The 19,812-nt window shown below is 45.9% G+C and overlaps 1 protein-coding gene across 1 annotated transcript in view; it reads right to left on the bottom strand.

Annotated features, from left to right (window-relative positions):
- Window positions 1–1,091: 1,091 nt before the first annotated feature.
- KCNJ10 (potassium inwardly rectifying channel subfamily J member 10) overlaps window positions 1,092–19,812 on the bottom strand; it is a 30,663-nt gene continuing 11,942 nt past the window's right edge. The window contains 1 exon segment of the mRNA NM_001198930.2: window positions 1,092–5,237. Within this exon segment, the coding sequence (NP_001185859.2) occupies window positions 4,098–5,237 (1,140 nt within the window). The 3' untranslated portion in view covers window positions 1,092–4,097.

Below are 19,812 nucleotides of genomic sequence, written 5' to 3'. Positions count from 1 at the left end.
AACCAGTGGAGAGAAGACCTCTTTCCCTCTTTCCCTCCCTCTTTCTCTCTTTCCTCGTTCTGTAACTCTGCCTTTCAAAATAAATAAAATTTAATTAAATTTAAAAAAAGCATGTTCTAAAGAATCCTAATGTTAATAAGGGGCAATATAGGAAAGAAGTGGATGGAATGGGTAATATTATTAATAAGAAAAATCAAAGGGAAAAATTCTAGTAACGCAGTCAGAAGCTCTTCTAGCACAGCCTAACTCAGTCCTCCCCCTGTGTGTTCAGGCTATGATAATAGTATTGGCTTAGATTTCTCAAAGAAGTTAAGGTGAAGATGAGAGACTCATCTATTTTATTTAGTAGTTTGTTCTGAATGGATAAAAATAAAATAAGCAAAGAAAAAAACACCTTTTTTCCCTAGGTAAAATTGACCTGACGTAATCTTTAATGCAATGAATGGAAAAACCATCACTAGATGCTTCTCCTTCAGTAGAGTTGGACATTACTGAACCTGGAGGCCTGTACTAACTGTACAGCAAAGGTAATGTGTTATTTCACACATAAACTAGGTTGGCTAACATGGGTAATGGACCAGGAATAGGAGCGTTGGGGGTGGTACAGTGTACGTGGCTTGTATCAATGGTATAACTGGCTTCTTCTCTCCGCTCAGACCTCATAGGAAAATCCCTGGATGACTTACAGACTGATGCGGGTCTAGGGAGATAATAAGGCAGAGCGTAGTATGGGAATTTCAGAAGCTCTCAAGGTACCTCAGACCCACTCCCTGCTTTCATACAGAAGCATCAAAGCCAAAACATCACCCTGTATGCCCAAATGCCAGGATTAGGACTCTTCTGGCATAAATGGCCTTCTTTCAGGGCTACTTGCAGCCTTTGAGGGGCTGAGCCTCTGCCTTAGGAGTATCTTGTCCCAACAGCTTTTCAGTCTTGCCATTTGGATTCAGGGTTGAGGTTTCCCTTTAGTGCCTCTCATACACCAATGTGCTTAGTTTCTCAGTTTCGTTCCAGGGGCTGGAGCTGCAGCTGCTCCCACCCCTGTGGAAGAAGGGGAAATATATCGTACTTCAATAGAGGGAAACAGAGGGTGCTTTATTTATGTGCTTTATTTAAAAAAAAAAAAAAAACAGGTACTACAGTGAGAGGATGCTATTTGGGATGGGGGCACATAGCGTAAGTAGTAGATTTTTCCTAGCTTTCCATGGATAGGGTATCTCCCCTCCCCATTTTCCTTCTAACACCTCTCTTCCTGATCTTATCAATAGCACAAGGTTCATCATAAGCTTCGATGGATAGCTCTTTATCTCTGAAAGGCAGCTTCTACCCCTCCCTTCCCCATCATCAAACATGAAATCCCTCATCAGCTGTATCACTTCCATGTTGAAACCAAGATCACTGGTTGTAAGTTGGAAAATCTGGGTTTTCTACCCCACAACCAGGACAGGATACCTACCCACTAAACTAAATTCTCTGAATACTTCCTTTCTGTACATTCAATATATTGGGACATATATACATCTATATACATCTCTCTATATGTATATATTATCTCTGTTTCTTTCTTCTTAAATAAACCTTTCATCTGTATCATATCCTAACTCCCTAAGCCTCCACTCACCTCTCTTTGCTAACCCAAGTAAGACTCAAGTGTTTCATTGATTTCACTGGGTCCCTCAGCATCAACATTTCTCATCTTCACATCCTCCCCCCAACAGTTGTTTGGCCCATGTCCTGAAATCTGCCCCCTTTTAACACCTGAGCCTGAAAGTACCCTGCCAACTTTCCAACTCTGTGGTTGGTGTGGACAAGGCGCCCATTTCTCACCTGACCTGGCCACTTCTAAACTTGACCTGTAGAAAGAGGGCTCCAGGACAGATGAGACAGGCTGTTGTCTAAAGAACCATTTAGGGTTGTATAGGGGGGAGTTGTTCCCTGGGGGAGTGGGAAGGCTTGTGGGTGAAGTTGCCAGATTACGTTCATAGGGCAGTATGATTTAAAGTGCAACGTAGAGCAGAGCCTGGGGTAGGGGAGGAGGTCAGGAAGGATTAAGTCAGAAAACGTTCTCAGTGTTATCCAGGAATCAGGAGTGTGGGTCTTAGAATGAACAGCAGGGCTCTGAGAAGAGAATAATTCCTTCAGAGGGGAAGCAGCAGTGTGCAGAAGAAACCAGCCGGAGCATAACTTGCTAATGGAGAAGAAATACACACAGTGGTACATTTTGTCCTTACACCTTGAGAGACATCAGGTAAGTCTAATGTTGAATAAAGTTTCGAGCACTGAAACTGGCCCTTTGCCTTCTGTTCTTTGTTTCCGATTTTCAGGTTTTTCTGGTTCTTGTTTTCATGAGAGAGACAGAAATGCTGGTTTTTACCGTGAGTAGAGACTGAATGGTCTTCATTTTCAGCAGTTAACTGAGTTCAAGGAAAGATGAATATAATAGGACTTTATGCAATTAGAGCAGATGATGACCATGGGTCCAGTCATGAAGTGCCGTGAGTTTCTCTGTAAGGATCTGCACGCAGATGCCTGTGTGTGTTCTGCATGAGCGCATGGCTCATCAGTTCACTTTAAAAAATAAAACTGCCTTTTGATCCCTACAGGATCTCTATGCCAAGCCACTTTTGGGGAGTTCCATGGTACCTAAATGAGACCAGAAAGCACTCTTGGGATCTGGGGCTTTAGAGAAAGTTCTGGTGCCTATATGCCCTACCCTGCGCTTTATCACAGCCCAAACCAAAGAAAAGGGAATGCAAAGTATACTTTTTAGCATGCGTGAGGAGAGTAGAGATGACACTGATTTTCATCATTTCTTACCAAGTCTCAGGAATGGCTGCGAGAGACAATGGTTATTTGATGAGGAGGTATCATTTCCTTCTCTCCCAGCACTGCCTACTGAAATAACTGGCACTTTTCAGATGGGCACAGAGAGGCACATCAGGCACAATAGTGGCTACAGGCCACAGAGTTCTGCTACTGTCCAATCCTTCACAAAGATCGCCAATTCCCAGAGGCTCTGTACAGCAGTTTGGAAATCTGAGAATTCACTTGTGAGGTTGATTTTACTTTCCTAGGGAATCTGTTTTCAGGGGAGCACCAGTGTTAAGACAGTGTTAAGACAGGCCCTTGGCATGTCCCCTCCTTTCCCCCAAAGGATTGGGGTTAAATGGAAGAGGGACCTGAGCTAGGCAGGAAAGAAGAAAAACCAGATACAGTGTAACATGGAAGATCATTTTCAGGCTTTTCCATGGGGCCTGGGCACTGGGCTTTTCTCAAATATTGGCTTAGTCATAGGAGAAGCAATCTTCCCAAGGTTTTATGGAAGGTAAGTCCAATGTTTGGGCAACACTCTGCATTAATCATTCCAACTTAAAGAGTTCAGAATCCAGGATGGGTGCAGGTGTGCAGGTTGGTTGTTTATGGTTCTTGAATCAACCCCAATTCTCTTGGAGCTGAGGCTATCAGAGGACTAGTTATTTCGAAGGAGTCCGCTTAAGAAACTAGAAAGGGAAAGATAGTGGTGATTGAGATTCTAGGCAATAGTCAGGAGTTACCAGCAGAAGCTAGACAAACCCTGAGTTCTTTCAACAGGGATTGGTAGAGGCTCTAGGATAAACTGATTTCAGATTCCTCTATTTCTGAGGGCACCAAAGAGACCACTCAAGAGAGTCTTGCTATGAAGGAACTTTCTATATGTAAAACTAGAGACAGAGGGGATGGGGCTAGCCTCAAGTCACCAGACTTTATGGTGATGGTGGTGCGGGGTGCATCCATCCAACCACATGGTCCTCCTAACGTGAGTCTCCAAGCACGGCTGAAGCCTTCTCAGCCACTTCAGCCCCATGTTCCCTCTCCTTCCCCCATCCTGGCTTAAGGCAGTTGTGTGTATTGGGGTAGAAGCAGGGGAAAGTGAAAGGAGATGGTGGGAGGAAAATTTGGACAGCAGTTGGCCTTGACTGACAGGCCACCGGGTTAAAGAGGAGGGAGAGGAAGATGGATGCTTCTAGGGCTCTCCAGTAAACCCAGGAAGCTCCCCTGACCCAGGGCGTGAAGAAGAGGAAGGGAGACCTGCGGGATGGGGATGTGGGAACAGGCCATCAGACGTTGCTAATGCGCACACTAAGAGCACTGCTCTCCTTCTCAGCTTGCTCCCTCAAGGACTCCTCCAATTTGAGTTTTTCTGGGTCTCCGTACCGAACGGTGCTGTCACGGAAGCCACTAGGGGGAGCCACTTTCACAACTTGGTCGAACAGGCTGAAATCAGCTATGTATTTGCCACTGGCGGACAGTGAGATAGCAGGTGTGAACTCATAGCCCCAAAGGATTTCCTCTGGCAGGTAAGAAGTGCGCACCTGGCAGGTAGCACTGGTGGACTCCACTGTCCCACTTAGGATCAGCACCAGCTCAAAGTCACCCTCACCACTGCGAAGAGGGAGGTCTTTCAATGGACTGGTCTCATCTACCACATGGTAGAAGGTAAGGGGTAGAATGAGGAAGGGACTGTCAGAGGCCGTGTCTACTTGGAAAGTCACATTGACCTGGTTGAGTCGGATGTTCTCACCCTCCTTGGTCTGGTGGGTCTGAAGTAGTTTGCCTGTCACCTGGCAGCCAATGAGGAGGCTTTTACGCATATTGGCAACTCGGATCATAAGGCAGGGCTTCCCATTGTGGGAAGCCACAACTGCATGCTGACTGAAACGGATGGTCTCGGCCCGCTTCTTGGGCCGTGCAATCTTCGCCAGGAAGGTACCGGTGATAAAGATTTCCAGGATGGTGGTGAGTACCAGCTGGGCGATAAGAAGCACGATGGCCAGGGGGCACTCCTCACTGATGTAGCGGAAGCCATAGCCAATGGTGGTCTGGGATTCAAGGGAGAAGAGGAAAGCTCCGGTGAGCGTGTGCACCTGTACCACACAGGGGGTGTGGTTGGCCGGGGGTCCCAACTCCAGCAGGTCCCCATGTGCCACAGCTACCAGATACCACACCACACCAAAGAGGAACCAGGTTCCTGCAAAGGTGGCAGAGAAGAGCAGAAGCTTGTAGCGCCACTGCATGTCAATGAAGGTTGTCCATAGGTCCTTGAGGTAGAGGAAGCGCTTGTCAGCAATATGCTCCATTCTCACATTGCTGCGACCATCTTTTGTCAGGACTCTCCGCCGTCGTATCCCTGGGCCCATCAGGGGCCGGCTTTCTGTCTGAGTGGTCTGACTGTAATATACCTTGGCAGCTGACGTCATCTGAAAGGAGCAAGACAGCATAATAGAAGTTATTTTAGAAACAAAGCCAACTCCTAGACACCACCCAATAGGAAGGGGGAATAATTTACATTCACTTTGGTATCATTTCTTTCTTTTGTTCTTAGCAACTATTTATTGAATTCTTACTATAGGCCAGTCATTGTGCAAGGTGCTGGTAAGTCAGAGATGAAAATAACATCATCTTTGCTCTAAGAACTCATAAACTAATAAGAAAGACACTGTTTACTAAGTGCATAATTGTAATACAATCTAATATTAGATTGCATTACAGGAAAGGCAAAGAAGAAATAGTAATAAGTACAGAGTTCCTTGAAGATGGGGTTGAGACTGAGAGTTCTACTGATCTCCAGTCACCACAAAACCAGGTCTGTGATGATCTCTAGTTTTGAAATAGGATCCCTTTCCACTCTTATGAATGGCTACCATGAGACAAGAAAGGCTATTCCATTGAAACCCTTCTAAGCCAATCTCCCTTAACACACACAAATACCCTTAATTTTTCCTTTCTCTCCATTAATCCCAAATCAATACCCATTGGTGATACTAAGATACTCATCTGGAACATAAAATAGCAGAAACTTCCCATTATTCTACCCTTTAAGATGCTCTCCAAGCACCAAACTCATTTCATTTTCTAATCATCATCATCATCATCATTTGGGGAAATTGGCATGGATTAAGATCTCAGAGTGATGTAAAGAAGAGTACATACAGGATTTGAATGAAAAGAAAGAAGTAGAAGTGGAAGAGAAGCAACATGCTGACGCTTCCTGGGAGCACTGGAATGTTTCCCCAAGGATCATAAGAAATGCCAGGTTATAGGTGGCAAAATTGCTTTGATCGAATAAAGTACAAGAGTTAGGATTGTCTAGTGGCTATGTTTCTGCAGGCTCAAATTCGGGATTGCTTTTTGTCCTGATAGTAGAAAATGGGACAAGTCACTGCAATATGAGACAGTTCACTTAACACAAGGTGCCTGGTACCCTGTCCAAGGAGTAACTTGTACTTTTCCAGAAGACAGAATTTTAATCACTTGAGTCTTGGCACCCTGGATCTGATAGCCAGATCTTCTGGGGAGGAGCAAGGTGATCTGTCAGGAGTTTTCCCTTTTGGGGGGAACAGAGAGGTCCTTTACATTCTCCATTCCAAAAAGTCTGCATCACTGTATTTTATTCTTTATACTGCCCCCATCCTATTTTTCCCATGCCCTTGCCCCCGTAAAACACTAAAATACTGGAGTCCTTTCATTTTCCCATCCAGGTAGGCACTGAATTATTATTTTTTAAAGATTTATTTATTTATTTGAAAGAGTTACACAGAGAGAGAAAGAGAGGGAGACAAAGAAAGAGAGAGAGAGAGAGGTCTTCTGTCCACTGGTTCACTCTTCAATTGGCCGCAATGGGTGGAACTGTGCCCATCTGAAGCCAGGAGCCAGGAGTTTCCTCCGTGTCTTCCCATATGGGTACAGGGGCCCAAAGACTTGGGCCATCTTCTACTGCTTTCCCAGGCCATAGCAGAGAGCTGGATCGGAAGTGGAGCAGCTGGGACTCGAACCAGCGCCCACATGGGATGCCGGCACTGCAGGTGGCAGCTTTACCTGCTACACTACAGAGCCAGCCCCAGGCACTGAATTAGAGATCATCAATGGATGAGAATCCCAAGAATGTTCGGAGGCAATTAAAATGGCCATATTACCAGCCCCATTCCTTTTGGGATTTTTATCCATGCGAGGCTACTTAGCCAGACTTGGATGCCATTCACTGACCAGTTACTTTAGGGCAAAAAGGAAGCTCTGAAACTCTGAAGTTGAGAGAAGTCTTATTTGGAGTCCAAATAAAGCCCTCTTTCATTCTCAGTAGTACCAAACCACCAGCACAATGCCTGCATGTATATACCATTTTAGAGTTCATGCATTAGCATGCCTCCTCATTGGATCCTTAAACTCATGAAAAGAAGATATAAAACCTCTATAGGATATTTTGAGTAATATTAGAGAACAGAGGAATTACTGCAGAGTTGGGAATGATTGAAGATGATTTTTTTAATTTTCAGAAGGCAAACTAAGGTACATCTCATAAACTATAGGCAAACAGATATGATTGTGAGTACTTGGGCAGAATGGGGGACAGGAAGTTATCAACAGACTCAGTATGCATTATTAGCAAAAAGTCAGAACAAAAGAACTTAATTTCCTTCTGTGATGAGGTTACTAAATCAACAAATCAGAAAGACAATAAAGTATACCTAAATTATATCATCAAGGTTTTTGACAAGATCTCTGTGTCCTTGAGGATAAGATAGAGAAAAATAAACAGCATCTTAATGTATTATGTGACCTAAAATAAAAAAATTAGTGGTACTGGTGAATGGACCATGATAGCCTGGAATTAATTTTCTAATGATGTACCCAAGAGCTTTATCTTTGGCCTTGTCCTATTAAAGGTTCTTTTTTTTTCTTTTGACAGGCAGAGTGGACAGTAAGAGAGAGAGACAGAGAGAAAGGTCTTCCTTTTGCCATTGGTTCACCCTCCAATGGCCGCCGCAGCCAGCGCACTGCGGCTGGCACACCGTGCTGATCCGATGGCAGGAGCCAGGTACTTCTCCTGGTCTCCCATGGGGTGCAGGGCCCAAGCACTTGGGCCATCCTCCACTGCACTCCCGGGCCACAGCAGAGAGCTGGCCTGGAAGAGGGGCAACTGGGACAGAATCAGAATCCGACGCCCTGACCAGGACTAGAACCCGGTGTGCCGGCGCTGCAAGGCGGAGGATTAGCCTAGTGAGCCGCGGCGCCGGCCCTATTAAAGGTTCTTAACACTGATTCCATCAAAACTATCAGACAATATGATGTTATATGGATGGCACAAAACTGGAGTGGATTGAAAATTCAAGGGCTGGGGCAACATTAGGGTTCAAAAGGAGCAAAAAAGTAGACTGAATCTAATAAAAAGGATAAGAGCTAGATTATGAACTGAGGTTCAAAAATTACCTGAGCAAGTTCTGGTTTTCAGAGATGTGATTTAGCAAGAAATAACATGAGAAAAAAATAAACACTTTAGCAGAAAATCCAATATGAATTATTCATGTATCTTAGTTGCCACATAAAGTGATGCAATCTTAGGCTACTTAAAGCCTTTACAGTAAGGACGTAGTTGATTCTACTCTGCTCTGTTCATCCCAGTCCTGCAGGCAGTTTCCATTATCAAGGGACAATGAGGATATGTGAGGATTCAGAGCAAGATCACATGAGAAATGGTTGAAGGAAATGGGGAGGTTTAGTCAGAAGAATATAATAGATGTGTGCAAATGCTTGGTTTGAAGGACTGTCACATGAATGCTTTGGACTAGTTCTTTGAGTTCCAAGAAGAGCAACCAAAACCAGCAAGTTCAAGCTACAGGGAAAATGATTCCAGACTGATAGCACCAGCTGAACTGCAATAAATAGGATAGTTCAAATGTGAAAAGAGCAGGGCCGGCGCCGTAGCTCACTTGGTTAATCCTCCACCTGTGGCACCAGCATCCCGTATGGGCACCAGGTTCTAGTCCCGGTTGCTCCTCTTCCAGTCCAGCTCTCTGCTGTGGCCCAGGAAGGCAGTGGAGGATGGCCCAAGTGCTTGGGCGCTAGCTCCAGCCGTAGGGGCCACTTGGGGGGCCAAGGCTCTGGACTCATGAGCATGGGGGATTTTGTCTACTGTTGCATTGCCTCTGGCTGTTGTGATTGCCGCCTCCGGCTGTTGGGCCCACTATTGCCAGCCTTTACATCTGCCACCTCCAGCTGTGATCTGCGGCTCCCAGCTGTTGTGCCACCTCCCACAGCCAGGCAGTTTTGTCTTCCACAGCAGCCAGAATCAGAAGCAAGTAAACAATCAGCTACGTGCCAAGGGCAAGCTGACCTGCCCCCTGGGGAAAGGAAACAGGCCTGCCCACGTTCTGAAAATGGTGTGTTGCCGCCCCTCCCAAAGCCCAAACCCGCTTTCCTCCAGAGGGTGCTATTCTCCCAAATTCCATCTCACACAGGCACAGAATTCTGAAGACTAGCCTCTGAGTAGCGAAAGGAACAGAAGCAGGGACATCCATCTTTTTTCTCCTCCAAGAACTGAACAAATGATTCTTCAAAGGCCAGTCATACCTACAGTGAGGTCTAGCATGTTCCTTCAGCAAATACCACTCCCCCTACTGCTTCAGGCCCATCAGATCTTGCTATAGGTGTCTTCTTCTACCTAAGAGCTCATATATTTCACTTGAGAATCATTCTCCAGAATGAAAGTATTTATCAGAACCTTGCATATATGTGTATATATGTATATATTTATGTTTTAAATGTTTTTTTTCTTTATTGAGAGAGAGAGAGAGTTCAATCTTCCATCTATTAATTCATTCCCCAAATGCCCACAATAACCAGGGCTGGGCCAGGTCAAAGCCAGGAGTCTGGAACTCTACCTGGGTCTCCCATGGGGTTGGCAGGGGCCCAAGTGCTTGAGCCATCAGCTGCTGTCTCCCAGGTGGATTTTCAGGAAGCTGAATCATAAGTGGAGGACTCAGAAGCCGAACTATCTCTCTGATAAGGGATGCAGGCAAGCCAGGGGGTGCTTCAACCTGTTGCACTACAACACCTGCCCCTCAGACCCCTTCTTGAATACAGGATTGTTCTCAAGTAAGGATACTGTTCGTGTGAGTGTCATAATTAAAATTGATCCATAACCCCCATTGCTTTCCAAATAAACTGCAACTCTCTTAGCATTTAGGGTCTTGTGCGATTTGGTCTCTGTCTGCTTCTTAGATTTAATCCTCACAATCTTTCACACATTCCCTAGACTCCAGTGCTTTAAAGAACCTTATTATCTGATCCTTTCCACCTTTGACCTGCTTTCACACTGTGCCTACCTAATGACCTGCTTATCTTTCAAAACCTGACTCAGGTGTTAATTGTACCCTTTGAAGCCTTCCCTGACGCTCACAGAAATAGCTCATTTTCTCTGTCCCCCACTCCTGGCCCTACCCCAACACAGTCAGTAAGCATGGTCTTGGACATATTGCCATTTTGAAACATCAGAGTGCTTTGAAATATTTGTTTACCGTTGTTTACCATCTGTGAAGCTCCTAATTTAAGGCCTTGGATTATGCCTTTCATCTGTTCTCCCAGAACCTACCACAGTTTGTTAGGAAAGACTGAGAAAAGCAATGATTGAAAGTTGGGCCTGCACAGCCCAAACCTGAGGAAGGGCTACAGCCTTGATCTGCCTCCCAGGAGACTCCGAGTCTCTGGAGACCTGCAGGGAACGTGGAGATCCACATTCACATGGACTTCACTAATGCTGCAAAGCTTACACGTCCTGTTTTCAAAAGGTGGGAGAAATAAAGCCCCAAGACCTCAGTCCCAGCTCTCCTCGGCTCAGCTGTTCCTTTTTGCAGGAGGATGGAGAGAGGATGAGCCTTGTAATTGCTGTGGTATGGGGCTGGCATTGTGGCCTAAGAGGTTAAGCAGTCAACTGGAGTCCTGGCATCCCATATGGACAGTGGCTCAAGTCCCTGCTAATGCGCCTGAGAAAGCAGTGGAAGATGACCCAATTGGTTGGGCTCTTGCACCCACACAGGAGAGCCAAAGAAGCTCCTGGCTCCTGTGTTTGGCTCTCTTCCTCTGTCTCTGCCTCTCTCTTTCTCTGTAACTCTGCTTTTCAAATAAAATAAAATAAATCTTTGAAAAACAAATAAATAAAAGAAAAATTGCTGTGGTGCACTGGAGTTGGTTGTGCTAAATTTGATGACTAGAAAAGATGCTTCAACCCTCCCCACTGGGAGGCCAGCACATGGAGGGGCAGGGAAAACCGTGCACCTTCTCCCAGAATCTGTTGAGTTGGAGGGTAAGGAAAGAGTTTTATCTGTTTTCTTTGTGGCAAGAGCAACTTGACTAAAAGAGCTTTGGGATGTGAACACTAAATACATTCATTTCCAAACATGAATGAGTCTTCTCCCACCTGTGGCTCCTCTTTGGTTCTCTAAATAGTTAAGGCGTCATACTCTTCCCAGTTACCTGTGTTCAAAGTCTTGGGGTCTTCTCAAAGTCTCCTCCCTCCTCAGCTCAACATTCCTCTAATGCCACAAGCTTAGATGTATCAACGTGTGCTTCCTCCCCTTCATTCAGTTGTCTTACTCCAGGTCCTAATGCCTTGTGGCTGAATCACAGCATCCACCTCCTACTCCATCCCCCATTCTCTTATCTCTAGTCTCTCTCTAGTCCATCTTACTTTGCCACTGGGTTACTCTTCCCTTAATTAACACCCGTGACCACAAATAGATGTGTGTTGATCCGGTACTTATCAGAGTACTTTCATATTTTGTTCTCATGGCATTCCCATGCAGGGTTAAGAGTATAATCTTTATTTTATGGATGAGGAAACTGAGGGTAAAGAGATGCTGTGACTCAGGAAATGATAAAACTGGACTTGGCCCAAGTCTTCTTTCTCCCAAACTCACTCACTTTTCATGGGTACTTTTTGTATACATTATATGTCTCCATTTCTTCCCCAAGGTCAAAACCTCTTACTGTTTCCTCATTGTCTATCAAAGTGAGTCCAGACTCAGCCTGGCATGTAGGGCCTCCCATGATCTGCTTGTAAAACTCCTTTCCAAGCCTTGTTCCCCACCTCTTCTCTCTTTTGGAGGTGCACTGATGACCCCTGCTCCCTGGTGTACCAGCACATGCTTTCCAGCCTTAACATGTCACTTGTGTTTTCCTGTCTTCCTGACCACACCTTTCTTTCAATCTCTATGTATCCAAGTCCTATCTTTCAGAGCCCAGTTCAAGTGACTCCTTTTCCATGAAGCCTTGTTTGATTCCCACAACCTTACATAATAATTTCCTTTTTTTGAGTTTCCATCTATATGTGTATATCTATATAATTTTTATAGCCCAGCTCTTGGCATATCATTGGTCTTCTATTACAAATACACTTATTTGAAAGAAGGATCTAGGCATAATACATCTTGGTTACCCAAATGATTAGCACAATATGTAACACATAGTAAGTGATCAACAAGTGATTTATGAGTGAACTGAGTAGAAGAGGGTTCTTTGCCCTTCCCAGTCGCAGTGGTCAATCTAAGAGAATTGGAAAAGACTCCGCCCTCATAGCAGGGCTGAGGTGTAGAAGCTCTGGTCCTTGACAGGATGGAAGGACAGAACTTCACCCTGGTCTAGAGCCTTTGGGGCCTTTGCATTTCCCCTTTTGTTTGTGTCTTCTCTTGATATTTCTAATGTTTTCTCTTTTTTCTCGTACTCATGGACACTCTAGACAGCTAATTATCAATATTAATAGGTAAGCAAGCAGATATTTTCATCTGTAATGAGGTTGCCCACCATGTACAGCATCTATGGAGTGAGTGCCAGATTGTAAACCAGGCGCTGGGATTATGGAAATGGATCTCTAATAAGGTTAGACAACCATAAAACAGCAGGAAATGACAAGCGCTATGGAGGATGTATCAATGGAGCATAGGGAGAATTCATCAGGGAATGGTGATATCTAGCTTGGGGGATCAGGATAGAAAAAGTAACTAATACGAATTAGCTGAGTAAGTATCTAATATGTGCTAGCCACTGGACTCCTTGTTTTTAATGTTAACTCATAGAACGTCACAAAACACTCTGTAAGACTGTTACTACACCATATAGAGCAGGAAACATACATGAGGTCTTCAAAAAGCTCATGGAAAATACATATTACAGAAAAGCTACACATGGATTTCAAAATTTTTCATTCTGAAATAAACTTTTCTTTTAATTCCATTTTACACAAACTTTTTGAAGCATCCTTGTGTTAACAACAAGGAGTTGAGCTTTTTCCTCCACACTGGCCTCATTTAGGGATGATGCCTTACAGAAATGTGGACACTTGGACCCTTGGAGACTATGTATTGGAGAGTCCAAGAAAGGGCTCATCCAGAGAAAGGATCAAATGAGGAAAAGGGACAACACTGAGGATGTCCAGGGCCAGCCAGCAAATAAGGCACCATTGATTTTGATTGAAATGTTAGGGGCACATGAAAGACCCTAATAAGACAATTCAGAAAAATGATGACGTCCTGTGATCACTCAACACCCTCATTCTTTGTGCCTGGCTTCGGGTGTTTGAGATTAAGTGGCTAGAATGCGAAGCAGGAGCCACTGAGTGGGTGTGGAGCCTTTGGCTCTGGCAGGGATCAGATGCAGAACCTCGACCTCTTCCCCATTGTGCTGTGGCCTGCTGGACATCCTTTCACAGAGCCACTAAGTGACTTTAGCTTTTTTTTTCCCCAGGTTCAGGGTAATGGAGGGGCAGGGAAGGAGGGGACCTGCATTTATTGAATGCCTGCTTTAGACCAGCACTTTATATGTCATTTTTGCAACCGCTCTGTAAAACAGGTCTTATTATTTTCATAATTGGTGATGAGAAAATTGAGGTTCAGAGAGCCTGGATGATACAAGTTGTAAGTAGCAAGTCTGGGATTTCTACCTAATTGTAACTGGATTCCAAAGTCCTGTCCATTGCAGCCTCAGGGTAATACTTCAATGAATGTGCTTTAGCTGAGCAAATTCAGCACTCAGCAACCAGAGCAGATGACACCTGGAGAAGGCTAGCTGTTATCAGGATCTAGATGGGTGCAAAACTCACCAGGAATGATGCCCAGGGTGAACCTGCCGGCTGGAGGCAAGACCCTTCCCCTATGATTGCTGTATCCCCTCATTTCTTCTCCTCACTTTGGTGGCATGTCTTTATTCTCCCCATTCCCTGCTCCGGGACTCTCATCCCAACTCGCTTCTCATCACTCCAATGCTCTGTGCTTCCCTGCCTGCCCTCGTTCATGTTTTGTCCTCACTGCCACTGAAAAGTTTCTCCTTCCTCTGTCTTCCTTTGCACCTTCCTCCTCTTTGTCCCTTTTTACTCCTTATGCATCTCTCTGGATTGTACCTTCTCCTCCTTGTAGGGTCTCCAGCCTTCTGTAGGTCACCCTGGAGATCTGATTTTTTTATTTTATTTTATTGTGGAATAGAATGTTATCCATCTAATGACAGCACTTGCCTTCAAATTCTCTCACTTTTTTTTGGATCTTCTTTATTCATTCAATAAATTTCTATTGAATGACTGCTCAGTGTGCATAGATTGGGGGACCCAGATAAGCAGGTTGACATTTTGCCTAGACTGAGAGGGCCTGGTAATAATGATGGCACAATTCTGGGAAAAGAAGGAGCTGATCACCATTGCCCCTCTCCTCTCCACAAATGAAAAAGCTCTTCTATTGCATTGAAACCTTTATATAAGTGCCTGAGACCTTCAGCCTTCTGATTTTTTTTTTTTTTTTTTTTTGGACTGGCAGAGTGGACAGTGAGAGAGAGAGAGAGAGAGACCTTTTTCCATTGGTTCACCCCCTAATGGCTGCCGTGGCCAGTGCACCATGCTGATCTGAAGCCAGGAGCCAGTTGCTTCTCCTGGTCTCCCATGCAGGTGCAGGGCCCAAGCACTTGGGCCATCCTCCACTGCACTCCCGGGCCACAGCAGAGAGCTGGACAGGAAGAGGAGCGACCGGGACAGAATCCAGCACCCCAACCGGGACTAGAACCCGGGGTGCCAGTGCCGCAGGTGGAGGATTAGCCTATTGAGCCGTGGCGCCGGCCAGCCTTCTGATTCTTTATCACACTTTTTCCTCCTATAATCCTATAGCCCAAGACCTGGTTGTCCACATTTGCAAGGAGCATTACAAGCTCTAAAGTCTCTTGAGCATTCTCCCTACTTCCCTCTAGAAAAGAGACTCTTAAATTAGAAATGGGATAAGGAGTGAAAATGTTCCCAGGAGGAGAGGAGTACCCACTATAACTATTAACTAATCCAATTAGTTTCAGTTGGAACGTATGTCTGACCCAATCACTGGTGGGTGTAAATAAATGAATAGGTGGGTACAAATAGGAAGTTCTACTACCAGCTCATTCTCTGTCCCTGTATCTGTGCAACACACCCAAGTGCTAAGTGTTGGGAAAGCCCCATACGTGGCCAGTGGCTTTGAGCACTGTCTCAGACCCTGAGGTGTCTCAGCTGAGCACAGGATTTTGGAGATGGAGTGAAGGAATCAGACACAAGGATGTGGGGGACCTTGCCTGGAACTAAGAGGCAACACTGCCTCCAGGAAAGTACACTGGACTGGAAGGCAAGAGATATAGGTGCCAGACTCAGTTCTGCCACCAGCCAGCTGTGTCTTGGGCAAGTCTAAACTTCTTGACCTTTATTTTCTTCACTGTGGAATGAAGAGATTTTATTAGTTCTACATTTCTCAAGTCAAAGCAAGCACTTGTGTACCAGGAGGGACTCCAATCCTGCAATGTCAATTTTACTCAAAGGATTTTGAAAATATTATTTTCATATTATAAAAACAATATACGATGGAGCAGAAATGAAAAAAATGTGCAATTCTTACGACAAAAATATTTCAAGGACATATAATGCATGGCAGTTTCTGGCTTATCTTGTTGCTTCTGGGGTCTGGATTCACAGAGGATGTTGTCGGGTCAGTCTGGAGACGCTGTGTGAGGTGATTAAGGTCACTGTCCCCTTTAAGACTCTCTGTCCAGTCTGAGTTCCTGCCACTGGGGTCTGGTCCCATTCCTTCCCCTGGCCTTGGTGGAGAGAGGAAGCAGTTACTTAGCTTCTCTCACCAACCACATTATCTCTTTTGTGGAGACCAATTCTGACTTGAATAGTGATCCTGGAGTCCTCCAGAGGGAGAGCAGCTGCACCGGAGACTGAAAAGCAGCACTTCTGGGCTTCCAAGTGCTCTTAATGAGAGGGGAGGTGAAGAGAGGAGAAAGGAGAGGGGTCTAAGAGGAAGGGCAGTAAGAAAAGCACGGCAGGATTATGTAAGCCCTCAAGGTTGGGAGAAGAATGGAGTCGGGCTTGGGGTTCTTTTCCAACTTAATGTCTTCATTCATTAATCTCCCTACTGTCCTGCCCCAAGGAAAACAAACAAACAGAAATGGATCCAGATGCACACAAATCTTGAGGTGGGGAGAAAGAGGGCAGTGTGTGTGTGTCCAGGGGCCTGACTTACCAGCTGAGTCACCGTCGCCACCCTCCGGACTCCTTCTCCCTCTCCCTCCCACCCTGCAGCCCCAGCTTGACACCGAGGCCCTGGCCCAGGGAAGAATAGGCTTTTCTTCCCTTGTGTCAACGTTTGGAAAGTTCTCATAGTCTGATCAAAAGAAAGGATAGAAAGCCTTCAAAGCATTTCCTGGGAGCCTGTGACCTCCGTCTGGCCCTTTTGACCCCCCTGTGTATTTTCCGGTCAAGAGAGGGAGGGACAAAAAGATGGGGCCATGTCAGATGTTCCCCTCTGGGTTGCCACCACTCCTGCCTGTCTGTGTGGGCTGATTGAGGCCACTGCCCCTTCCTCCACCCCAGGCCCCAGGCCAGGCCTTTTGCCCGCTCTAAGAACTGCCCAGAGGGTAACATCTTAGGGACCCCATCTTTCCCTGGCAGGAGAGGGGGGGTAACTTCCTGCTGCCTGCAGCAAATGGACTCTGCCTCTTTGGTGCACCTGCCCTTCCAATCCTCCACACTGCCCCCAGTGCACTTCCTCCCTGAGTCATCACCCAGTCATGGTATCTGCTCCCAACTATAGTCTAGGGCAGCAGGACTGCACATCTTGGGCCCTGCAGGGAGATGGTCCTTTGTGAGCAGCTTGGCAGTATGCAGAGTTCAACTGAGGACACAGGCCGTACCACTTCCTCCTCAGCCCCAGCTCCAGAAACCCAGAGAACCTCCTAGCCTGAACACTTCTGGGTGCTCACCTCAAAAGAACAGCCACTTAGAGTTAACCCATCCTCCTTACCTTAACTGAAGAAATGAATAGATCTGAGTACTGAGATTCAACTGGAAGCAATGGCATATATAGGGTACTTCAAAAAATTTGTGGGAAAATGGAATTAAAAGATAATGTTCATTTCCATGAACTTTCTGATCATCCCTTTGATTGTTATTCTATCATTTTCCTGTTGTTGTCAGTAAGATGTGAGATACCGAGAAAATATGATTTAGGGGTTGCATTAGGGAGAAGCAGGGTGAGGGGTCTCTCCTTCATGTGGCAGTTCTGCCTGGGTCTCCAGTCAGTCATTGCCTGACCTAGACCCTGAGCTTGACTTACTTCCAAAGATACTGGTTGAGGAGATCAACCTAGCTTAGATACCAGAAGTATTCTTCCGGCCATACCCCCCTCAAGAGGGTAAGCCTACACCCCAGTCTCTGCTGAGTTTCCAGCACAGGGGCCTGGCAAGACGACCTACTGGGGTCTGGGAGAGTGGAGGGGAGAGGGACTCACAAGTACTGAGCTCCACCAGCTAGGTGCCACTCTCCACCCTGTGCTGAAGGGTTACCTCCCCACCACCAGGGGGCAGGGCTCTCCAGTTCTGGAGCAGACATCTTTCATAGATGCTCACTACCTCATCCCCACCCTCCAGAACCATCTGAAATTACCAATTAAAAACATTTTAAAAATGGATCCTAATATGGGCAATATCAAAGGATTCAATCTAATAATACCTAATAACAATTAAAATGATGGAAACAGCCACGTTCAGAATGTGGGGCTTCACGGTCTGCAAAGCACTTATACAAAATCAGAACAATTCCATTTGATCCACACAGCCACCCTGGGCGGCAGTTAAAGCAACAGAAAGCTCCTTCCTAGGTCACAGCTGAGCTTCTGATCAGTAAATCCAAGGTCATATTCTGAGTCCTCAGCCCCGGCAGTCTCTCCAGAGCATCTGAGACAGATGACCAGCCTCTCCTCTCCCTCTCAGCCTTGATTACAGTCCTCAGTGAAAATCTGCTGCTTTTGTAGACCTTGATCAGCTGTTCAGTGACTCTGCCACATCCAGGCTTTGTGATGTGGGCAGATCACTTACACGCTGGATTTTCATTTCCACTACAGAGATACTGGAAGAATTAAACAAGATCATAGATGTAAGACTGTTCCCTAGTCGTGAGGCATTAGGTATGGGCAGTGTCTCACTGTCACTCTAATATCCTGTCCCGGGTTCTCTCTCCACCTCCCTCATTACTTTCTCTCTCTCTCTCTCTCTCTCTCTCTCTAACTCTGCCTCTCAAATAAATAAATATATCTTTAAAAATAAAATAAGATAAAATAAAATGCGCTCTCCCTTTCCCTCAATGCCCCCTCTCTGTCCTTTAAAATTCTTTGCATTTCTTAAGGCCTTCTTCCAATGCTCTCTAGGCTGTGGGACCTCCCTGGTGAAATATTTAGTCTACTTCTATGTTCCTGGGACATTTTGCCGCACTGTCCCTTTCCTACTCAAGAGATTGGGAGCTTTTCAAAGACAGAGATCTCAGTCATCTATTTAAGCTGCTACCTTTGAATGCAGCCTAATGGGTAGTACAGAGGAAAGATGTGAACTTGAAATCACTGGGTGATTCTGAGCTGGGATATACACTATACAGCATGTGAGCTGTCACTCACTGTCCACCCCCTGCCCCCAGCAGGTATCACTGATTCATCACAGTACTTTTTTTCCTACTAAGCCTCAGAATCTTTCTTAACATGGTGTTAAGAGAATCATTTTCAATCTAATGGGCTAGGCCTAATAAAATCATTTGTTATCCTGGCACATCTGGGTCATGGCCAAAAGACCCTGCCTATTCTCCTTTCCCACTGTTCGCCATCCTAGTCTGTGTCACTTACCAGCTATGGGAACTTTCCATCTCCTAATCTCTCTGGGCCTCATTTTCCCACCTGCCATTGCGGGGTCAGGATTACACGAGATAAAGTATGTGAAATCTCTAAGGCCTTTATGCAAATAAGGATATTATGATTACCCTGCTTTGCGGATGAAGGAAAAATGTCTCCTGAATCAGAGAACCAAGGCTTAGAGAGGTGGAGCAACCGACTGATGTTTATTTAATGGCAAACCACAGCCTCTGAGCTGTGAAAGTCCCGTGGACTTCCCACTCATACTGCTGCCCTGCATCCCAGCGGGCCTGGGGATGTTCACACTGAACCTGCCTTGTCGCTGCTTCCTCTGGGACTAACAGGGAAATGGGGGCTGGGGTTAACTGTGGCTGAACAGAACTGGAGGGGGCTTCCTACCCACTCTTCTACCCACCTCCCTATTCCTAAGATGAGGCTTCCTTCCAGCCTCGTTCTCAACCAACAGGTGGAGGAGGTGTGAAGTAAGGAATGCTGCACAGAGCTAAGCTCCTCATGCTGCCCTTCAGCCCCTCCCTCTCCCACTCTCCTGCAACCCCAAGGACTCCAGGCAGTCGGTGGGCTTCTCAAGGCCCGAGTTGGCCAGGCCCTGGGAGATAAGGACCTATAACCTGTCCTGCCACTAGAATCTGGGAAACTAGAGAGGGTCCAAGTGGATAGGACCTGCTGCTGGGTGCCCCAGGGCCCAGGTACGGATGCCTGCCTGAGAGAGGAGAGAGAGAAGACCGCACTAGATCCCAGCTGAAGGCCCCTCTGGCTAAGCCTTTCTGCCTGTGATCTCAGAAGCTGTCCTGGCAATGATCAGGGAGGT

Source organism: Oryctolagus cuniculus, chromosome 7, assembly GCF_051225735.1.
Source record: "Oryctolagus cuniculus isolate XC-2025 breed Fujian yellow rabbit chromosome 7, ASM5122573v1, whole genome shotgun sequence".
Taxonomy (NCBI): domain Eukaryota; kingdom Metazoa; phylum Chordata; class Mammalia; order Lagomorpha; family Leporidae; genus Oryctolagus; species Oryctolagus cuniculus.
The sequence above is the reverse complement of the archived record's forward strand: the minus strand, read 5'-3'. Positions and strand labels throughout refer to the sequence as shown.